Source organism: Malus sylvestris, chromosome 17 (genome assembly GCF_916048215.2).
Source record: "Malus sylvestris chromosome 17, drMalSylv7.2, whole genome shotgun sequence".
Taxonomy (NCBI): Eukaryota; Viridiplantae; Streptophyta; class Magnoliopsida; order Rosales; family Rosaceae; genus Malus; species Malus sylvestris.
Window position 1 is genome coordinate 21,277,165 of NC_062276.1, and position 21,756 is coordinate 21,298,920.

The window sequence follows — 21,756 nt, forward strand, 5'->3', positions numbered from 1 at the left end:
GGAAAGTTATACATGTTTTATGGCGAGGGGTTAGAGCATTTGATAAATGAAATGGTTTTGTAAAGCTTTGTTTTTGCCCACTCACACTTTTTGTTTTGCGCCTCTCCAGGTTTTAGATAAGCTTGTTCGTTGGTGGCTCACAATGATTGATTGGAGATTCTGACAGACTATCACAAATGTAGGGCATCTTTGGGTGTCGTTTAATTAGTACTTGTTTTCTGGACTGAACTTAGGCTACTCATGCTCTGATTGTGTATTCACACATATTCTAGCACTTGTCTTAACTAGTACTCTTATGAGTTGGTTTACATTTATTCGTATTCTCTTTTATCTTTATTGCTTATGCATTGTGCACATGGCTATGTCACCCTCACGTGATGGCCAACATGCCTTGATTTGGGTCGGGGTGTGTCAAATACGCTTCTCGAAAATTTTCGATTTGAAATTCGGGATCCCATTTTTGGTTTAGGATCTCATACCGAATCATCCCTACCCCTACTCAAGTCAAAAGATTAAAGGCGCTTTAGCCTGAAAATGTGACCTAGAAAAAAAATACTAACATGACTAAAAATATTGAATTAAATTTAGAAATAAATATGCCACTTACTACTACGATATAGAGATATTCTTCTTCATTTGTAAGTGAGAGGTTTTAGGTTCGAATCTCGTGGATGAATAACTTGATACCAAATTAAGTTGTCTATTGTGTGGCTTAACCGAACTCTCTCTCCTTATAATGTAAAAATATCAATGTATTAAAGAAAATTAGAAATAAATCTGATCTATCGACAGAGCTAAATATGGACTCATATGTGGTGGGCTCTATTTTCAGTTTTTCTAAATTATGTGGTGGGCTGGGGTGTAATGGGCCGGGTCCGGATCAAATAAAGTGATGGACCCAATAACTAGAACAAAAAAAGGGAATGAAAATTGAGCGCCACTGATGAAATTCAAAAGGAGAGAGTGACAGAGACAGAGAGCGGAAGAGAGATGCCGAGGAACGAAGAGAAAGGGAGGTCAGCGAGGACAGCGCTGAGGGAGATATCGAACAACAATGGCGGCAGATGCGGCGGCGGAGTAAGGTTCTCTAAATTCTCCGCCACCGCCAAGAAGAAGGAAAAGGAAGGGCACAAGCTTAGGGTCGAAGAACATGATAAAGAAGAAAAGGACCACCAAAACGACGACGCTCTCGATCGGCTCCTGCTCGTTCAGTCCGATCTCTCCGCCCTAACTCACCAGGTAACACAATTCCTCCATCGATCTCAACAACCAGAACTGGGAATTACAGAAAGTTGAAGTTTTCGTCTTTATTTGAAAATTTCATTTTCTTTAGGGTTTTGTGAATCTGTCAGAATGTGTGATTTTGGGTTGAAATTGAATGGTAGATTGATGAATTGGTTGTGCAAGCATTTAAATGCCGAGGAAAAGCAACAAAAGAAGTCGAATCGTTCGTGAATTTCTTGTCCGAAATGCTTTCGTCTTTGAAGGTCTGCGAAATTTATACCCATCATATGATTAGTCTTTGAATTTCGTTATTATCCGCACCTTATGCAAATTTATGCAATTGCTTGCAGCCATGGGTGCCCAGGTTTCAGAAGGCACTCTCCGATCCAACGGAGTATGCTGCAGATGAAGTCGAAAGGGTAGAGATTGAGAGTCCACAAGACTCCTTAATCTCTCCTTCCCCCCTTGTGTCCTGGCGCGCGGAGTGCACTATTGAAAGAGGGAGACATCTGTTTAAGCTAACCCCTCTTCCCATTTCAAAGTCTCTGTCATCCAGACCCCCGGTCCCTTCTAGGTCATCAGTCTTTGAGAGAATTACTTCATGTACCGTCGATAGGATACCCAAGTTCAAGGCCAATTTCGGAGATGCAACTGATAATTCGCTTGACCTCATGGAAACAAAGTCAACTCCAAGTAAGCCTTCTGATTCGGTTGCTACTGAAGAAGGAAGCAGCCTTGAGCCTGAGTTTGTTTCTCCTCCGCCAATGTTTCCGAAACATGGGGGATCCATGGTTGTGAATGTGATGACTCCATGCCTAAAAATGTCTCCTCCTAAATCATGTGTTGTGCTTGAACCCATTTCGGAGTCTTCTCCCAAGGGTCATCATGCGGTTCATAAGTCCACCCCTTTTCCTGTTGGATTCACATATTCCAGTGATTCCTCTGGCAACGAAGCTTCTGGGGATCTCGCTTTCCGTTATCCGGAGCTGTTGGCGCTACAACTGCCGTTCCAATCAGGAATTAGAAAGAACCATGTTGAATCATCACCAGAATGGTGCATATCGCCTCCTAAAACTTGTGTTTTACTTGATCCCCATGATGAAAAGTCTCCGGGCAGCGCTGCTACTGATTTACAATTGCCAATTACCGGGCGTCTTCTAGATAAGCAAATTAATTTGTCTGTATCAAAAGAGAATGGTTGTCAAGGAGGCACTCACCCAATCAAGACATCTTGTCTTCAAGGTATTTTCGCCACTCATCGTTTGCTTCGTACTATTTTACTTGTGAGCACACGGATAACATACTGGACATGTTTTGATTTAAATCCTTTGTATTATTCTTTTGTCACAGAGACTGCAGGTGGCAGATTTTCACTGATAGAAAGCACTCCCATCTGGAAAGAAGCTGAAAGCGTTGTTCGAACGGGCAAACATCCTGGTGAGAATACTTTAAAGAGGGAGCTATGGACAAAGTTTGAAGCAGCTTCTTTGAATGGGGTTCGATTTAACGACACTGTAACTCATAAGGGATTTCTTGACCGATTGGATGAGGTTGTCGATGGAGATTAGCAGTTGGCTTTTGGTTGCATAGTTTCATGATCTTTCGAAAATTATGATTTGCTTGTACAAGGTGGTTCGTATCTATCTTATAGAAGCACAAGGAGCTTGTTACATATAATTTTGTATCCCCACTGTACCTCGAACCACCAGCAAGGACATGTAATTTTGCCGACTTCATGGTTTAAAAATTGGAAATTCATCGTTGTTCTAAGCCCTTTGATTGCTACTGGAGTTTGCCCTTCTCTCTCTCAGTGGTTGTGTTCATGAAGCAACAATCAGAAAATAAGCTTGAGGCTTATTTATTCGAGCGATATTCTATTTAATCTAAACTATGAGTGATCAAATCAGAACAAAAATGTGCTTGTTAAATAGAGAACAATAGTGCTTAAAATTGGCTAGAAAAAAGCTTTCAAATAACCAAAAGTTTTCATGACTGATGTTAAGCAGAATGAGTTAAAAGTGCTTTTATAAAAAAAAAAACATGAATTTTTAATATAATGTTTTAATTATTTTTAGTAAAAGCACTTTTGACATACATGTGTTTTAGAAAATTATTTCTGAACTAAACGTGTAAAACCATACAATAAGTTGAGAAGATTATAAATGTAGGCTTTTTTATTAAGGGAACTTTAACGAAAAGCACCCGGTACTGTTCACTTTAACGAAAAACCACATTTTTACACTAAAAAGTCAATCCTGGTACTATTCACTTTACCCTTTATTTTGTCCTTATCATTAAAACTCAAAGTTTTCAAGCCCTTTTCATTAGTTTTTCTTTTTAATAATTTAGCAAAACCCTCCCCTTTCTTCAACACTTCCTAAAACCCTGAAACCTCAATATTCGCTAGCAATGGTTGGACCGAGTGAATTGATTCATCACATTGAGACGTCTCGCTCTCCTTCCCAGCAGGTTCACGCCTCACTGTTCGGAAAATTATGGAATCAAACTTTAATCAATCGAAATTATTGTTAAATAATGAAACTTTTTATCCTTTTTGTTATTTGGGAGCGCTTCGAATTTAATAAGTTTTGGTACTTGCATTAGTTTGAATTAGTGTCGGATGGTTTTGAAGCTCGGAATGTGTTTGCATTGCAGAATTTCTAACGCTTCTGTCATCAAGGCCACTAGATAGTGCAATTATTCATAGCTTGATTACGTGGTGCACTTGTTGGTTGCTTGGCGCTGCTGAGGAGGAAAGCTAATGCTGGAATGGTCTCTGCTGGTGATGCAAAAGTTGTTGCTAGGACTTACCTAGAGTCCCAACAAAAGTACTTTTATACGCTCACTTCCCTTGGACTCCATTCACAACGAACATGGCTAGGGTCATCGACTTTTCCAACGCTAGCTCAACAAATCGAATCGTGCTGTGAATTTAACGTTTTCCAGTGTGGGGATCACTCATCGTTGTACGTAAAACAGCTTCTACTAGTTGAGCGTTTGAGTAGTTGTAAATATTCGAATACACAGCGTACTTGTGTTGGCAGCTAGGCGATTACGTGAAGAGGCAACTTAGTTTTCTGTAGAATGTTTTACATTGTTCAATATAGCAGGGGCACTAAATCCCTCAATTCACTTCCATGAATGTTTTAGCTTTAGCGAGCTCTTATTGTCCGTAAAGTGCAAATTTAGGGCTAGTTTGGTATTGTTGTGCTTTTTTTTTTTAAAAAAAATACTACTATTGTGATGTGAGAATAAAAGGCTGTAAAATAAAGTTGTTGAGTGTTTGGTTTTTTTTTTTTTTTTTTGGTAAAAGTGCTGTTAACAGAAAAAAAAATTAACAATATCTGAGTGTTTGGTAAACTTTTATATAAATTGTTGTGAATATGTTAAATGACCAAAAACGACATAGTATTTAATGTGATGTAATAATTGTCAAAGAAAATAATAGAAGGGCAAGATTGTAATTTTGTAAAATATGTGCTTGTATACATGCTATTTAAAATTTTGAATAAATAGGTACTAAATAGACCTCCCAATTGGACCCAGCTATGGCTTGCTTAACTCTTCCATCAACATGCAAAGATGATGATTCTGATCCTTGAAATTTGATCCAACGGCTAAAGTTATTATAACTTTTAAAGGACGCCTGTTTTTAACCGTTAGATTAAATTTCAAGGACCCAGATTGGTGGATTTGGTGGAAGGGATATGTAGAGGATCTCTTTCCTGACCCCTGGGACCTTCTACCTGCCTCCGGACCCAAAACTCGCCAAAAATTCATACTCAGAAACCTTGACAAAAAAGAATGTTACAGACCAGGCCCAGTGCTGGCAAGGCGACCGTCCGGGGCCCAAAATAATTGAAGGCACCAAAATTATTAGGGTGGTATATTTATATATCTTTTCATAAGAGTATAAATTTATAAAATTTGGTTCAATGACAAAGAAATTTAACTAGAATTGGTGGTTTTGTTGTTTGAAATTAATGAGGAGATCTTGAGTTCAAAACACCATGTGTGCTTATTTACCTTTCAATTTTTACAAATTTCTTTTCATAAGAGTATAAATATATAACGTTTGGCTAAATAATCAAGAAGTTTAATTAGAATAAATGGTTTATTGTTTAACATTAATGAAAGGTCTTAAGTTCGAAATGCTAAGTGCATGTTTATTCTTTTCAATTTTTACAAATTTTTGTTTGGTTGTTAATTTATATTTAATTAGAAGCTAATAGCTATGTAAGTTGTTATTTTAAAATATTTGTTTCAATTCAAGTCTAATATTCAACAAAGAGTAATGCGTTGACCAAATTTTTAGACCAAATTTGCAAATCATATGACGTGTCATAAAAAGGTTTAATTCAGTACCCATTTATTACTTATACATATCAATTAAATACTCAAAAACATCATTATTTTTTTAATCCCATATTAAGGTTAGTAAATAAGAAAAAACACCTCACGATTTATACAAAAATACTTTAAAAGTTCAAATGGAAAACAAAACTCATATTTATCTACTTGTAAACCTAGAGTTTTTTTGTATCCTTCTCACGATACAAAATAAATTAGTTTTTCCATGTTTCTAAATTATTAAATTTGAAGTGATTTTCTAAATATAATTTTATCAATGTCCTACGTGTGAAAACAAATCATTTTCTTATATAAAATGAGGGCACATTTTTTAACATCGTCCCGAACCTCATAAATCTATAGACCGCCCCTGTTACATACGCTTTAGTACGCTTTGGTTTGGACGGTTATGGCAAAGTAGATGCGCGTCCCAAAATTCAATTGAATTTTAAGATTTAATCTAAGTTGCTTAAAATGCAATGTAGGCCATAATCTGAGTAATTGACTTGAGGTAAAGAAGGCATATTTGTCGATTTGCCCTTGGAACTTATATAGAGTTATCTATTTTTCCCGTAGACTTTAATTTTAGCCAATTATCCCCTACACATTTATATTAGCCAATTTCCTCCTTGAACTTTAATTTTAACCAATTACCCACCTGAACTTTTATAAATAGCCAATTGTCCATCCTGATGCTAGATTTTAAAAAATTTCATCTAATTGTCCATTCATTTTGATCAAGCAGACAATAAATAACAATATGGGGGCAAAAAGGATGAAATTTTTAAAAATCTAATGGTAAGGGGGAAATTGGCTATTTATAAAAGTTTAGGGAGGTAATCGGCTAAAGTTAAAGTTTAGAGAGGAAATTGACTAATTATAAAAGCTCAAAAGAGTAATCGGCTAAAATTAAAGTTCAAAAGAAAAATTAGCAGCTCTAGAGAGAGGGTGAACCGACAAATACCTCTGTAAAGTATGTAATATATTAATAACAAAATCAAATATTCAATAAAACAAGCAGGCGCACAATTTATTGCTGAATACCATATTACCTAATCAAGTAAAAGACATGGATTAGAACTGGTGGGAGGGAAAACCTATTCTTTCTGGATGAACTCGAGAGCACTATATTCAAATCAAAACGTTCTAAAACACGTCTAACTTCTTTACAAGGTTTCTTTTTCATCTTACCATTTCATGGTATCTGAGAAAAAATGTCTTCTGGCTAATGATACGTGCAGCAGATATTTTGAAGATCGAATGGGCGTCCCAAAAACAAGCTGTCAAATGAGTTCGAACTTGCCTTTACTTTGCATTGACATCCGATCGCAATTTGGGCAGATCCCAGATAAGTTGCTAGCCTTCACGACAGTCAGCGACATTTACATCAACGGAGAAATTAATCGGATAAATCATCGTCGCCACCACTATATTCATCCATATCATGGTGTCGTGCAATCTTTTGTGGCCTTTCAAGGGTATCTTCAACATCATAGCCTCTTGTTCTCAATTTTGATACAGATCCCCTTAAATAATCCTGAAAACAGCGGCAAGTCATGCAATTACAATCATTCGATTATCAAAACCCTATATTACCCCCAAAGAAATTTAAATTTCAACAAATAGGTTCTCATACCCCTGCATCCTTTAGTTCAATTGATGCAACAGTTGGTCTCCGCCTAACCGTCACTCTTGCAGGTGCAGGAAAATGCTCAACCTCATCACTGGTTTTTCCCTCTTTGGATCTCTTTTTTCTTAAAACAAGCTTTGTGGGAAGGGGCTGCATTGTAATGGAAAATTTATAACAATGATACCTTTGAAGACTTCTCCAAAAACAAAGATCAAGAAATACGTGCATGCATAATTAAAGATTAAATTCTCGATTCGAGGAGATACCGCATAGCGTGCTTCATCATCATCAAAGGAAACAAGGTACGTTGTGGGGTCGTGTACATCATCACCTCTTACCTGTTGAGACATGAATAGGCTTGTTATTAAATAAACAGTCAAAAAGTCAAACTTATTAACTTCTTAAACTGTGGGCAAGGTACATACATCGTAATGATACTCGCGAACCCAAGAATATGAAACATCTTCAGATTCATCGTAGGGATCTTTTGACAGCTGCCACCATTGAAATGGTAAATCATAAATGAGCCCCGAGAGCAGCTATGAACTGTTAATGCTAATGTTCTCAAAACAAGCATGCCTACCTCATTCGGTGAAGGAACCATGTAAGCCAAAAATTTCTCAGGGTTAGCTGGATCTACACCTGTTACCTTATAACTTTTCATTATGGCCTGGAATGGATGAGATCATAACAGATTACTAGCCAATTATTGGATGCTGAAGAAACAAGAAAATATTCGAAGTACAACTTTGGAGAAATATGAAAACATTCAAATTCATCTAAAGCTAGGGACATTATGTTGTGCGATGGCACTTACATGCATTATTAATTGTTTCCCAACCAAAACGAATAAGCAACCACCTAAGACACATTAACAGGAAGTGAAGGAATACTGTTTGAAATATGGTTAGGAGCAAACCTGGGTAATTTTTTTAGTGGGAGACGAAGTGGATACAGGTTATATTAGTTTTTCTTGTTTGCCTGCCAGAGCTATTTTTAGTGGGAGACGAAGTGGATACAGGTTATATTAGTTTTTCTTGTTTGCCTGCCAGAGCTATAACCAGACCAATTCGTACAAATATGTTGGTCTTCAATTCATACAAATATGTTGGTCTTCTATTAGTTTTTTTTAATTCTATTATACTTCACTGATTTTGGGGCTTTCACTTCTAAACAGTGTTATAGACTGCAAAGCCCAAGACATTGAAAATGGAAGGTTTGAACATCCAAAATTTACGACAAAAAACTGGTTGCATGCATCATAACCCCAACTCACTCTTGATTCATACGCATCATGAACCGACTGGTCCAACTTGCTGTAGATTTCTGAATCAGCAGTAGGAGCACCATCAAATGATGCAAGGACAAATTGGTCGTCGTACCTGTTACAAAAGAATCATCAGTAACAGCCCAAAGTAAATATGAACATTCTAGAGGCAATACAATTTCTTTAAGTAAATGCTTTAGGTATTTAATTAATCAGCCGCCAGCCCAACTGTTCATTCTCAGATTTGTCATCATTGAAATAATATCTAGAATCTGCATGTACACACGCCCATTTATGAACATAGATGCTTCTGATTTCAAAGTGTCTGGCGCCTAAAATAACAAGCTGTTAATAAACAGCACAGCTTGACTTAACCATACTCCATTGCCGCCACATATAATAACTTTACTTATATAGATCAGCATATAAAGGATATATCATCATGTTATTTAAATAGAACATTAAATATTACATACCGGTCAAAATCAGGCAACAGAGGTAGAACCTCTTCAGCGTATAAGTTCTTGTTGGTTGCATGAACAGGTCGTGACTTGCGGGCCTCAAATGATGCCTCAATTTCCTTGATTTGTCTTTCCCTGAAATATGATTCATTATAATTAGTTAATAAATAATAAACATTAGTTTCACAATCACAAGAGTAGGTGGGCGCAGAGCAACCTGTCATTGAGGTTCTCCAAAATGTTGCGACCCTTCATTTCCCGCAGTTCCTTTGCTTGTTTTTCAGTTAAAGACTGTAGATGGCAATGCACATAATTATAACATAGCTTACCAATAATTTAAAGAGATATTTCTCATCTAAAATAGAGCATTGTTTGACTACCTGTCTTGCAGACTCCATGCTAAGAGGAGATATATATTGGGTTTTAACTAGCCATGCAACCCCTTTATCAGTAGGCCGCTCTTTTCTTCTGATGCCATCCTTTTTCACAGGTGTCACTGCTACATCATCCCGCAATAATTCCTCATCTTCCAAAGCAAGGGGTAGTCTAACACTTGGAGGAGGAGGACTGATTGAACCAGTAAAAACATATGTTCGGAATTGTCTTGCAATACCAAAACTATTGATCTTAAAAAGTTTAGGGTTAAGTATGATACTTGTATACACTGAGGTCGAGTAGGTCAAGAGGAATCCCAAGATCTGGCTCAACGAAAAGCTTGGGCTTGTATGTTTTCTCCAACGATGTTATTGTGTATTTTGTATATCTGGGGGAGGGAGGGAAGATTGTAAAAGTTACCACAAAATAATAATTGAATTTGATCATGAAATTCAATAATTTGATAACAAAGGAATAAGGATAACAATTAAACAGCCGATCATATGTCATAAAGTCATTAACTGAACCATAAGAATTGGTTCCCATAGTCCAAGCTTCAACAATAACTTAAAAACATGCTGGATCCCAGAATCCCAATGATACTTAAACCATAGAGTGGGTGTTAAAACATGAAAAAATGAACTCAACCTAGACTATTAGTTTCCCCAAAAGATTTAAAACTAAGCCGAGCCATGTAAATTAGTGTCCCCCACCACACCAATCTTTTCTGGATTTTATATTCTAACAGTTAAAATTTCATGAACTGCCAATTACTCATTCTTGCACACTCAAAAGTCATGAACCAGTGAACACGGCTAAATGCATAATTGTCTAGATGGTTGAACAACAGAAGAGATGACTTACTGATCCTTCTCTTTCTTCAATGACATAAGCTTTGGCTGTGCACTAGGATCTGGAAGTTCATTCCGGAATCTTCAAAGAAAATACAATTTAATTAGAGTCATCATGGGAGTAAACACAGAGTGGTGAGCGGGCACCAATTCAAACTAAAATTATTTTGTTCTATTTTTCTTTGGAGTAGACTAAAAGAATGTTGTTCAGACATCTAGGATATATGAGATTGACTGTCACATACCGTCGGTGGTTTGAGACAAGCTTACATTTTAAAACATGTTATATTGCTTAAAAGATCATTATGTTCCACTAAACATATAGAATCAACTGAGTACCAGTTCAACTTAAACTGTCAAGGAATGAATTATCATCGTATTATCAAATCGTTATGGATATATCAAGGTTTGAAGTCGGTTTCCATTAAAACAGAAAAAGATTGAGTTCAATTAGAAAGGGCAAATTTATGTTCTTCAAACAAAGGTAAGCCATTGTTAGCATACTTACTTCAACTTGCATACGAATGTCGTTGGCTTCTTTAGCCTATTTTCAGTCCTCTCACCACTCAAAAATGGAGTAGCTCTCCTTTCCCCCATTCGCGACCCAACAATGGAACCATGTCCCTTCCCAGAAGACAACATATGCGTCTTCTGCAAAACTGAGTTTTGGGAATCCTTCAGCTGCTGCCTATGCTTCTCTTCTTGCCTTTGTTTCTCAAACTCTCTCTTCTTCCTTAATCTCCTCTCTTCCTCCGTTTCCACTCTCCCTGGGGGCCCATTTGCTTTTTTTGCTGGCACTGAAGGAACAGGGGGCTTCTGCTGTTTTTCAGGAACCCCATGATTCAAATGCCCACGTTCACGCCTCCCGGACAGTGATGCCTCTCTGGAAGCCCCTTTGTCATGGGATCCCCTATCTACCCCACTATCCTTACTTTGAGGAGGGGGTGGTGGAGGTGAACCAGGGGGAGGTGGTGGCGGTGGTACAGAAGAATTAGGGGACAAAGGTGGTGGGGGCGGAGGTAGTGGCTGCTGCGAAGGCTGGATTGGCTGGTGACTATACTGTGAATACTGAGAATTCTGGTAGTACATGGGGGCTTGTGGAGGCTGTAATGGCATATTACTTTGCCCCGCTGGAGGAGCTTGAGGGGGCGGTGGTGGTGGGTATGAAGACTCGGGTGGTGGTGGAGGCGGTGTTTGATAGTTGTATTGTGGTGGTGGACGAGGGTGTTGAGTTCTTGGAGGGGCATAACTACTATGCTGGTAATTGTAATTTGGTGGATACGAAGAAGGAGCCGCCGGAACAGCCCCATCGCTGCCACCAGAACCACCACTACTAGCATTATATCCCCAATTCTGGTTATACTGACTGCCTCGCTGTTGCGGAAGCGGCGGTGCTGGCGGTAGAGGGTTTTGATTTGGTGGTGGCGCGAACGATGATTGGGGTGGGAATGGCCGGTATGAAGCCATATAGCTGAGCAAATTCTCGAGCACCAAACAATCTACTTTACCACAAAAAGCCAAATTCTACTACGTCCCTTCCAAATTCGCTCTGGTCAAAACCCTAACGCAACAAATTTATCATCAAAATCCAAAACAAAATTCCCAATTGTAAGCTATATATGCGCACCTACATATCGAATAGCTGAGATATCTAAACAAAATCGAAAACCAGAACCCTAGAAAATTGAAAATTTGAATTGAATGAGGGAGATTATATGCGAACGAGAGGAAGCTAAGATTTCGCTCCAAACCCTAAATTACAGTTGCAGAGAGGATCAGAAAACCCTAAATTGAGTGACCAGAGAGAGATCGGAGATCGGAGGGAAGGAGACGCTGTTCCTCTGGGTATTTATATATGATACGACGAGGCGCACAGAGTGTTTGGTGAGCTCTCGGATTCTTTCACCACGTCACTCTGTTATTCTGTTTTTGGTGTTTTTGGCTACAAGAAAGCTTTTATCTTGGATTTCATGATTTGGCTGCATGTTGGTTTTAAACATCTTTTTTTTCAAATTTTATTGAAATTTTACAAAATTACAAATATGTGGAACATTTAATTGTTTTTTATTTTTTTTATTTTGTAAACGCTCCCAATGATTTGTATAATTTTGGTGTGCGCCAACATGGGTTTATATTTTTATTGAGTAATTTAGTTATGTGGACGTATCCGTCAAATTTTAACAAAATTAACGGGCTAATCGCAACGAATTTTCAAATTATGATTTTTGAAGATGATATTTTTTTCCATAATAAGAGGGTATTTATTACCCCAAATATGGAATGCCATATTCAGTGAGACCAGAATATCATGTTTATTATGGTGTTTCGTAAATTAACGCATAGTGTCTCACATTTATTGTGTGTTTGTGTCTCGTATGTTACCAAGTTTGAATATGAGACACGCGACATCTCATCAAGGCTATTGGCAGTGCATTAATTAAAAAAATATATATATGTGTTAGGAGGGATGTATGATAACATGTTAACTAGTATATTTAGAAAACTAATGAAAATAGCCTAACAAAACTAATTTTACTTTTAAATAATTGAAAATGTAGTAGGGCTTTGAACTCGAGTGTATCGGGTGCATCCACTATAGTAAATATAAAGTTAAATTACATTTTAGTTCCTCAAAATTAATTGTAACCTCATAAAAAAAATTAAAACATTTCAATTTCATACATTTACTTACTATTTCATTTTAATCTCATACATGACGTGGCTGCCAACTTGTGTCCCATGACTAAACAATTAATAAAATATTTAATTATTTTTAACATATGTGGGGGCATTTGTGGAACAAAAAATAATCTCAAAAATCCTAGAGGCGATATGTGAACTTTTACTCAAGTAAGACAAAATTGCTCTCATTAAATGGGCAGGGCTCTCAATCAATTAGGGATATTCTGACACACCCCGATCCAGAGGATCCAAGTGTGCTGGCCGTCACGTGAGTGTGACGTAACCATAAGTGCGACACGGAAGCGAAACAACAACATACATAAGCAGGAATTCAAACCAAACTCTAACAGAACAACCTACTAAAATATCCGGACTAGTTATAAAGCAAACAAGTGAATTCAGAGCATAGGTTTAAGTGCAGTCAAGTAGGACTAAAATAAAAATACATCACCCTCAGGTGAGTCCTACATGACAAGAGTCTGTCAGAATGCCGGAAAAAGACCTCGAGAGCCACCAACTGCTAACTAGAACCTGGAGGGGCGCAAAACAAAATGAGTGGGTCAGTAAAACCAAAGAGTTTTTCAAAACATTTCATTAAAACAATTCTAATCCCCTCACCGTAAAAACATGAATACTTTCCCAGAAAATAGTATTTATACATATATATATACGCCACATCATAACTCAGCACATATCCATCATCATAATATCTCATAAATGATATGCCATGTCCAAAATATAATCAGAATGCATCAATATCAATCAGGTGAAATAATAAATCAACCGGAGACCCTACAATGGTCCTGTACGGCTGATTCTAAAGCTCAACATCCAATCCAACCGGAGTCACCTCGGTGACCTATACGGTTCAACTCTGCACGTCACTCGGAACTACATATAGTAGTCTGTACAATGACAGGTGTATAAATACGCTCTAGTGCTTCTCTCATCAATCATCGGCGCGCATAACTAAGGTCACCCACTAGTTGGAATCACATCCAGTGATCTGTACAACTAGCATGTCGGAACCCTCACATGGTCTGTACGACATCCACCTACTTGGATCGACGAGCGTGCGGTGTGGTGAATAACAATATAAGCACTATCACCTAGGTGCAGGTTATGAGCTTTCAAGGCAATTCACATATATAACTCAGCTGAAATATAAATAAACTCACCTGAACGTCCACCGCGTCAATTCACATATATATGCATCAGTAATCAAACTAAATATCTCAATGATTTCATGCATGGCAATTAAATTCATAACTTCCATAAAAACGTATTTTCTGGGAAAAATAACTGTATATAGGTAATACGAAATCAAAACTGCCCACTCACTGATAAGTCGACGGGTCGTAACCCCCGTGGCGTCCCTGGATACGCTCGTCCTCGGGATATACGTCACCTATATGCGAAACAACTATAAAAACGTTAATTTTAAACACATCACCAATAATTCGAAATAACTTCTCATACGGTGCTCAATTTGGGTATATGAATATACCACATCGATCTACTCGACGTCACGGACGTCGCATAATTTTTAGAACAATTTTTGGACTCTCCACGCGCCCTCACGCGCCGGCCAGGGCACGGCCCTACGCGCGGCCCACGCGCAGGTGCCCTAACGGAAGTCGCAGACGGCGTCAGGAATATTCCTCGGAATATTCCGTCAAAAGCTAACGGTTACCGTTAGGGTTAACTAACGGCGTTAGCATTTTCCGTTAACTTTAACGGAATATGCCATTGTCTTCTCCGGTCGCCGGTGACGTCGCCGGTTTCTAGGCAAAACTTCCAACTATGGTTTCTCACTCATTTTTCAACCATTTTTCACGAAATTGGTACCAAAATGAAGCTCTAAGCATGAGGAATCACATTACACCAATTTCAAGGTCTAAATTCCACTAAATTTTACCTGAGGTAGTTCGATAATTCGGCCAACTTTGAATTTCACGATCCCGACGTCCAAAACTTCCCAACGAATGTCCCCGAGCTTCCTTAGGACCTCCTAAAGCTCACTGTGAGCTTGGATTGTCCTAAAAATCAACAAACATAAAGTTCATGAATAGTGCCACATTCGGTCCTCGGGTTTTAAACATGAAAACGAAGGAGTTCTTACCTGAAAATGGTATCTTTGAGTTCGTAGGACACTCACGAACACGATGGTCCTAATCTCCACGTCGATCCATGAAGTTTGGGGTGGTTTTGGTGTTGTCCGTACAGTTTTTGGGTGAGAGAGGGTCGGGGTAAAGGAGAGAGAGAGTCCACGGGATAGGGAGAGAGGGATGGAGGGTTTGTGATGTCCCAAAATGATCCCCACCATCCATTTGTCTAAATCCTTAACCGACAAACAATCCAACCATTCAAAATTTTACCCAACTTAATCAATTTTTTCCAAAGAAACTTAGGAACCATGAAAATTCAAAACATATTACACACATACCTTAGTAACGTCGAAGGTAAAATCGTCATTTCACGCTCCCGATATATAAATCCCGGGACGGGCTGTGACATATTCCCATTAAGGTATTATCTCCTAATTAATATATTGGAAATATCATTTCCTTTGCGCATCACATAACTTAGCCAATAGGAAGCTGCCATGTATAGGACAAAACCTTCAGCATGGCATGCCACTACCTCTTATAAATACCCTCATCACCTCCAAATTTCGGTAAGTTTTTTGCTAAGAATATAAGCCTTAAACACTTACTCTTTCTAGAAAAAAAAACTAACTTAGGCATCAATGATTCATTGGCCAACTCCCTCTCGTGGGCATGTGAGGCTTTGGTATTTGATTAAAAGTATTGATTGCTTTGTAGGTACGAATTTATCAAGATTGAAAACGGTGGATTGTTGCTAACATAATATATTGAAAAAGTACCAAGACGATTGTATATTAGCGGGTGTAGTCAATCTCGGATTTGAGAGGATTTTAAAAGACTTTAAAATCCTAGTATAGTCAATTAAAAGATTTTAAAGGATTTTAGAATCCATGCAAATCTAGGTGTAGTCCATTGAGATTTTATTAGAGATTTTAAATTCCATCCAAATCTAAGTGTATTCAAAAAAATTAATATTTTGGAGGATTTCCATAAGTTGTGGATTTTGTGAAATTTGAGAGCAGGAAGTATATATAACCAAGAACTCAAATCTTTTTCCATCTAGGCAGCCCTCAAATCTTTTTCCATCTGGGCAGTCCTTAAATCTCTACCAAACCCAGCCACAAACAGGTACCACCATATACTTTGGTAGAATCTCTTTTTGTAAGCATTCCACAATATTGTATTTTCACAGTCTGAGCTGGGTTTTTGTTATGAGTTCTCGAGTCAAAGGGGAATCACGTTAATGCTTGTAATCCCCATATTTAAAAAAAAATGGTTATATATATATGTGTGTGTGTGTGTGTGTGGGTAATTATTTTTATGTAATGATTTTATTAGATATCTTTTATGCAAGAACCTACTTTCAATATGTAAAATAGTTTCAATGTAAAATCCCTTTTGCTACGAATTATTTCAAAAACTAGCTAGTAGTATTTCAAATTCATATGTAATTAGAGATATTTTTAGTTTGAATTGGAGAAGGAGATTATGATGAGTTAGGCTTTACTTTTCTCACAAAGGCTAAGTGGTGTTTTGGCAACCATTAGAGAATAAAGAGGAGGGCTTAGTCACTACTCTAGATAGGTTGACGTGGAAAGTTTGTAATCATTAGGAGTTAATGATTGGTGATTATTCATCACTCCAAAATGTGGAGGTGGGAAGCCTTTGGCTTATACGTATGTCTAAGTGCATGAGTTGGCAATATTTTGTGGTTTTAGAGTGATGATTCACAAGGCTAAGAGGAATCTTAATCATTTGGCTACAATATTTTCTATTCAATTTTGTTCCAAATCTTCCAATGAGGTGAGAATGGGTGGGATTCATATTCCTTAGAGTTTGGACGTGGCCCTTGATACAAGGAACATCTTGCATGATATTCATTTGTTCATAATTAACTAGACACTTATTGCTTTGCCACTTGAACACTTATCATTCTTAATCATTAGGACAACACTTGTTGCCTTGGTATTGGAACACATTTTATGTCTAATGATTGGCACCACACTTGGTTTCTTTCTATTGGCACACTTGGGAGATATTTTGGAGATGAAGATGTCATGCAATCTTTATAAAGGAAGGAGCAAGAACCAACGGAAGACATGGAGAAAAAGAGAGAGGAAAAAGAAGAAAAAAGAAGAAGAAGGAACCACTCCAACAAGAAAGCAATTCTCCCTTTCATATTACCTTCTTATATTTCTTTAAAATGTTCTTAGGGCTTTAAGCCATCTGTCATTGTATTTGTAAGTCCCTCGTATATATAGTGAAATAATGAAAGCAAACCCGAGTGGATGTAGTCGATTTGGCGAACCACTTAAATCTTGTGTTGTTTATGCATTTACATTGGGAGATCATTGTCATGAGAAGCACTTCCACCAAACTATTGAAAATCTCTATTTATTTCCCTTGAGAATGATGTACAAAAAGTGTGAGACAAATCCCATAAAAAATACATGAGACCTTACCCAACAAATCTCCACCAAACTCACCATCATTTTCATCTATCAAAAGAAAGATATCCAAAAAAAACTAAAAATTCGTCCAGCCTATTTAACAGCCCAAAATACCATCATCCATAGATTATATCATAGTACTTTCTTCATGAGAGTTGTTTGTCTGTCTCTCTACCATGATATATCCAAATTTGAGGAAATTCCAACAGTGTGATCGTCCAATATGTTTAAAATACCAACTCAGTCTCTAATCCCACAGAAAATTGGACAGCCATGTTATGAGCACCAAAACCCCAATTTTTAGAGCTCCGATCAAAACACTTCCTTCACAAAAGTTGTTCCTTATCATCTCATCTATAACATATCCAAAAACCACTATAATCCAATCTATGTTATGACTTGTACCCCAGTTCGAACAGCTGATGTTCGGTTGAGCTAGCCTTTTATGCCAACCTCTTTGCATGGCCAACATCTCCAGTTTCTTTCTCTCCCTTTCATGGAAGTTTTTTTAGCAATCTGACTCCTATTACATATGTAGAATATCAGCTATATTAAAGAAGAGGAAGCGGAAGTGGTGAAGGAAGAAAGAGAACAAGAGGGAGGAAATGAAATTTAAACAATAAAAAAAAAAAAGGAAATGGTAACATATTGCTCATCATTTACATTAAAGATTATTATTTTATTAATAAAATGATTATATTACTCTTGTTACTAATCAAATTAATTTATGTTGAAACTTGCAGGCTTGTTAGATAAAATGTGAGTATTGGTATCTATATGAACATGACATATACATAAACATTCATGCAAAGCAAGAAAAAAAGTTGTGTTGAGTTGTGTAAAGTGTTTGCGTTGTGAGGATATTCAAGGGCTTGAATATAAAATAATGAACCTTGTATATGTCAGACGTAGGGTGCGGGGCTTAAGTATACAAATTGGTTGATTATAAAATAATGAAATCTTGTATATGTCAAGTGTCAGGGGAAGGGCTTGAATATACAATTGGGCGTTGGAGGAAGTGTCTGTTTAATAAAGTGGAAACTGAGAGTTTAATTACAAAAATTAGGTTAAGGGATGAACGGGAGTTAATTCATATTCTAAGGTATTCGGAGCCAAGTGGTATAAGCATGGTATGGGACGTGCAGGCTTGAGTGCCTTAGGTATGTGTTGACGGGATTAGAAGGGAGTGAGTACATTCATGCATCTCGTTGCATACATTTTATGTATTTGCAAGAGCTACTCATTTCAATTATTATTTTGTTGGTACTTTTTGTTGTGAATTAATTTATGTACTATTTTATTTCTGCTGCGTATTCAATAAATTATATGTGGTAAACTCAAGTTTTATCATGTAAAATTTTGTGTTGTGATGTATTGTGTTTTAGTTATTAATCACTTTTATTTTAAATTTTTTCACCATATCTTGGTTGTAAAATTTATTTCTATAGCTAAGATATGGCTCACGCCCTAACTCATGAATAGTCTTTATTCGTGGGTCGGGGTGTGACAATGCTCAACAATTAGAACCCAATGTAGTGTTCAACATCTTTGATCCCTACTCTACATGTCACAGCCCATCCCGAGATTTTATTTATCGGGGATGTGAAATGACAGGATTACCCTTAGTGGTTACTAAGGTATGTGTGTGTGACACATTATTGGTCTAAATACATATTTCATAAGCTTTTGGAAAATTATTTAAATTGGTAAAGGTTGTATTTTTGTGGTTAGGGAGTTAAGAAAAATGGATGGTGATTATTTTGGGATGGACCACACACATACATATGGGTCAACCCTTCATCTCTCTCCCCCGTGCTCTCTCTCTCTCCTCTCCGTTTCAGTCTCACTCTCTCCCTCTCGAAAACGTACGGACGAGGCCAAATTCCCTCTAAACATCGCGGATCGACACCAAAAAGGTAAAGTTCTTCATCCTTTCAACCTTCTGAGTCGTTTGGTACTAGTTTTAGAACGGGAAACCTTAGAAATCACGTTGAAAACCCGAGGTCCGATTTGAGTACTGTTCATGCATTCGTGATGTGTTGATTTTCAGGGAATTCTAAGCTTATAGTGAGCTTAGTGAGGTCCTAAGGAAGCTCGGAGTACTTAGTTTGAAGGTTTTGGACGTCGGGATAGTTGAGTTCGAAGTTGGCCGGTTTTCTTGGAATTTCTCCGGTGAGATTTCGTAGTTTTTAGAGCCTTAAAGTAGTGTAACGTGAATCTACATGCTTAGGGCTTCATTTTGATATAAAATGCATGAAAAATGGTTGAGAAATGACGGAGAACAAGGAGATTGAAAAATCTCCAATTTTCCGGCGACCGGCGAACTAGTCCGACGACTAGAGGTTAGGGGTGATGCACGTGGGGGCGCGTGGACCCGTGCCCATCCCGACGCGTGGGGGCTCGTGCAGCCTCAGAGAATTTTTCTGAAAATATGTCGATGTCCGTGACGTCGAGTAGGTCACTATGGTATATTCATATACCCAAATTGAGCATCGTATGAGAAGTTATTTCGAATTGTCGGTTATGTGCTTTAAATAACATTGTTTTAGTTATTTCGCATATAGGTGATACCTATCCCGAGGACGAGCGCATCCAGGGACGTCACGGGGGTTACGACCCTTCGACTTATCAGTGAATGGGCAGTTGTTTTCTATTTATACCTATATGCTATTGATTTTCCCAGAAATTGAATTTATATGAAAGTATGTTTTAAAATGCCATGCATGCATATTATGAGATATATGAATTGATAATTGATGCATATATATATATGTGAATTGGTGATGTGGACGCACAGGCGAGTATCAGGTGAGTTTATATGGTTTATATGAATTAATGATGATGTGAATTTGTTGAGAGCTCGTAACCTGCACCCATGGTGTTAATGCTTATATTATTCACCGCACCGCACGCTCACCTTGGATCCAAGTAAGTGCATGTCGTACAGACCATGAGAGGGTTCCGACATGCTAGTCGTACAGATCACTAAAGGTGGTTCCGACTGGTAGGTGACCTTAGATTATGCGCGCAGATGATTGATGAGAGAAGCACTAGAGCGTATTATTACACCATTCTCGTCGTACAGACTACTTCAGGTAGTTCCGACTTATGTGCAGAGTAACGCCATACAAGTCATTGTGGTGACTCCGGCTGAGTTGGATATTGAGCTATAGAATTAACCGTACAGGACCAACTGCAGGGTCTCCGGTTGATTCATTATGTCACCTTTTATATTGATGCATCCATATTCTGTTATTGAGATTTATAGCATGGCATATTTTCTGGATTTGATAAAGATTGATGATTTGAGATATATGAGGATTTATATACTATTATGTTATTTTCTGGGAAAGTATACAGGTTTTACAGTGAGGGGTTAGAATTGTTTTGATGAAATGTTTTCGAAAAGCTTTGGTTTTACTGACCCACTCAATTTTGTTTTGCGCCCCTCCAGGTTCTAGTTAGCAGCGTTGGTGGCCCATGAGGATTCCCACGGCGTATTGACATACTATATAAATGTAGGACTCACCTACGGGTGTTGTAACGTAGTTATAGTCTTACTTGACTGCACCTAGTAATTATGCTCTAAATTTATGTGTTTTACACTTAAACTTACTTTAGCATGCTAGTTGGATATTATTGCTAGTAGTTGATTTTTATTCCTTCGTATTTCTCATATCTTTTGCTTCCGCATCGCACTTTTGGTTACGTCACGCTCACGTGACGGCCAGCACGCCTTGATTCTAGGATCGGGGTGTGTCACTACATAATATTAGTTTGAAGCATTCAAGGATATATCATATATAGGATTTCGGTTAATAATGGAAAATTGAAGTTAGAGTCGGGCTTGGTTGACTGCAAGGTGTGCAAGGGTGTAGGTAACAGTGTCTGATACTAGTTTTCTATTAAAAGGGCAGTCAGTGGTGATGATTGCTGATGATGTTATGCTCAAAAGCTCACCATAGTTATTTTCATCTATCAATTGATAGAGAGATGGAGCCGTGATGGTGTGAAAGAGAACCCGAAAAGGGAGGGGATAAAGTGGCTATCGAGTCCAATAAGGCAAGGGGAAAAGATTTGTCCTTTTTTTTTTTCAATAAACAAATTATATGAAAATCCACCAAAACCTACAAACCAAATCCATTCAAATTCTTTAAAATCCATATGAATTTTGTAGGAGTTTTAAATCCTCCTAAATCCTATCAAATCTATCACTTTTAAAATCCTTTAAAATCTTAGTTTGACTACACCCCTTAATTTATGGGAGTGCAATGAGACTACCTAAAGGCAATGATTTAGGACTACAATATCAAAGAAGTAACTATTGCAGGACCATCTGGAGAGGTAAATCGGCAGCC

General features: G+C 37.7%; 2 protein-coding genes across 2 annotated transcripts; one reads left to right on the top strand and one right to left on the bottom strand.

The window, feature by feature from the left end:
* Positions 1-930: 930 nt before the first annotated feature.
* Positions 931-2,994, top strand: LOC126609608 (uncharacterized). Its single transcript, XM_050277462.1, has 4 exons — positions 931-1,239; positions 1,386-1,487; positions 1,575-2,466; positions 2,575-2,994. The coding sequence occupies exons 1-4, from the start codon at positions 991-993 to the stop codon at positions 2,790-2,792; spliced, it is 1,461 nt and encodes a 486-aa protein (XP_050133419.1). The 5' UTR covers positions 931-990; the 3' UTR covers positions 2,793-2,994.
* A 3,541-nt stretch (positions 2,995-6,535) lies between these two features.
* LOC126611373 (protein PAF1 homolog) lies at positions 6,536-12,092 on the bottom strand. The gene is made up of 12 exons (XM_050279608.1): positions 10,667-12,092; positions 10,172-10,240; positions 9,588-9,695; positions 9,313-9,499; positions 9,150-9,223; positions 8,948-9,067; positions 8,481-8,586; positions 7,788-7,874; positions 7,630-7,698; positions 7,471-7,542; positions 7,211-7,354; positions 6,536-7,111 (listed from the first exon to the last, which is right to left on the bottom strand). Exons 1-12 carry the CDS (start codon positions 11,623-11,625, stop codon positions 6,974-6,976), a joined length of 2,133 nt encoding a protein of 710 aa, XP_050135565.1. The 5' UTR covers positions 11,626-12,092; the 3' UTR covers positions 6,536-6,973.
* Positions 12,093-21,756: the final 9,664 nt, after the last annotated feature.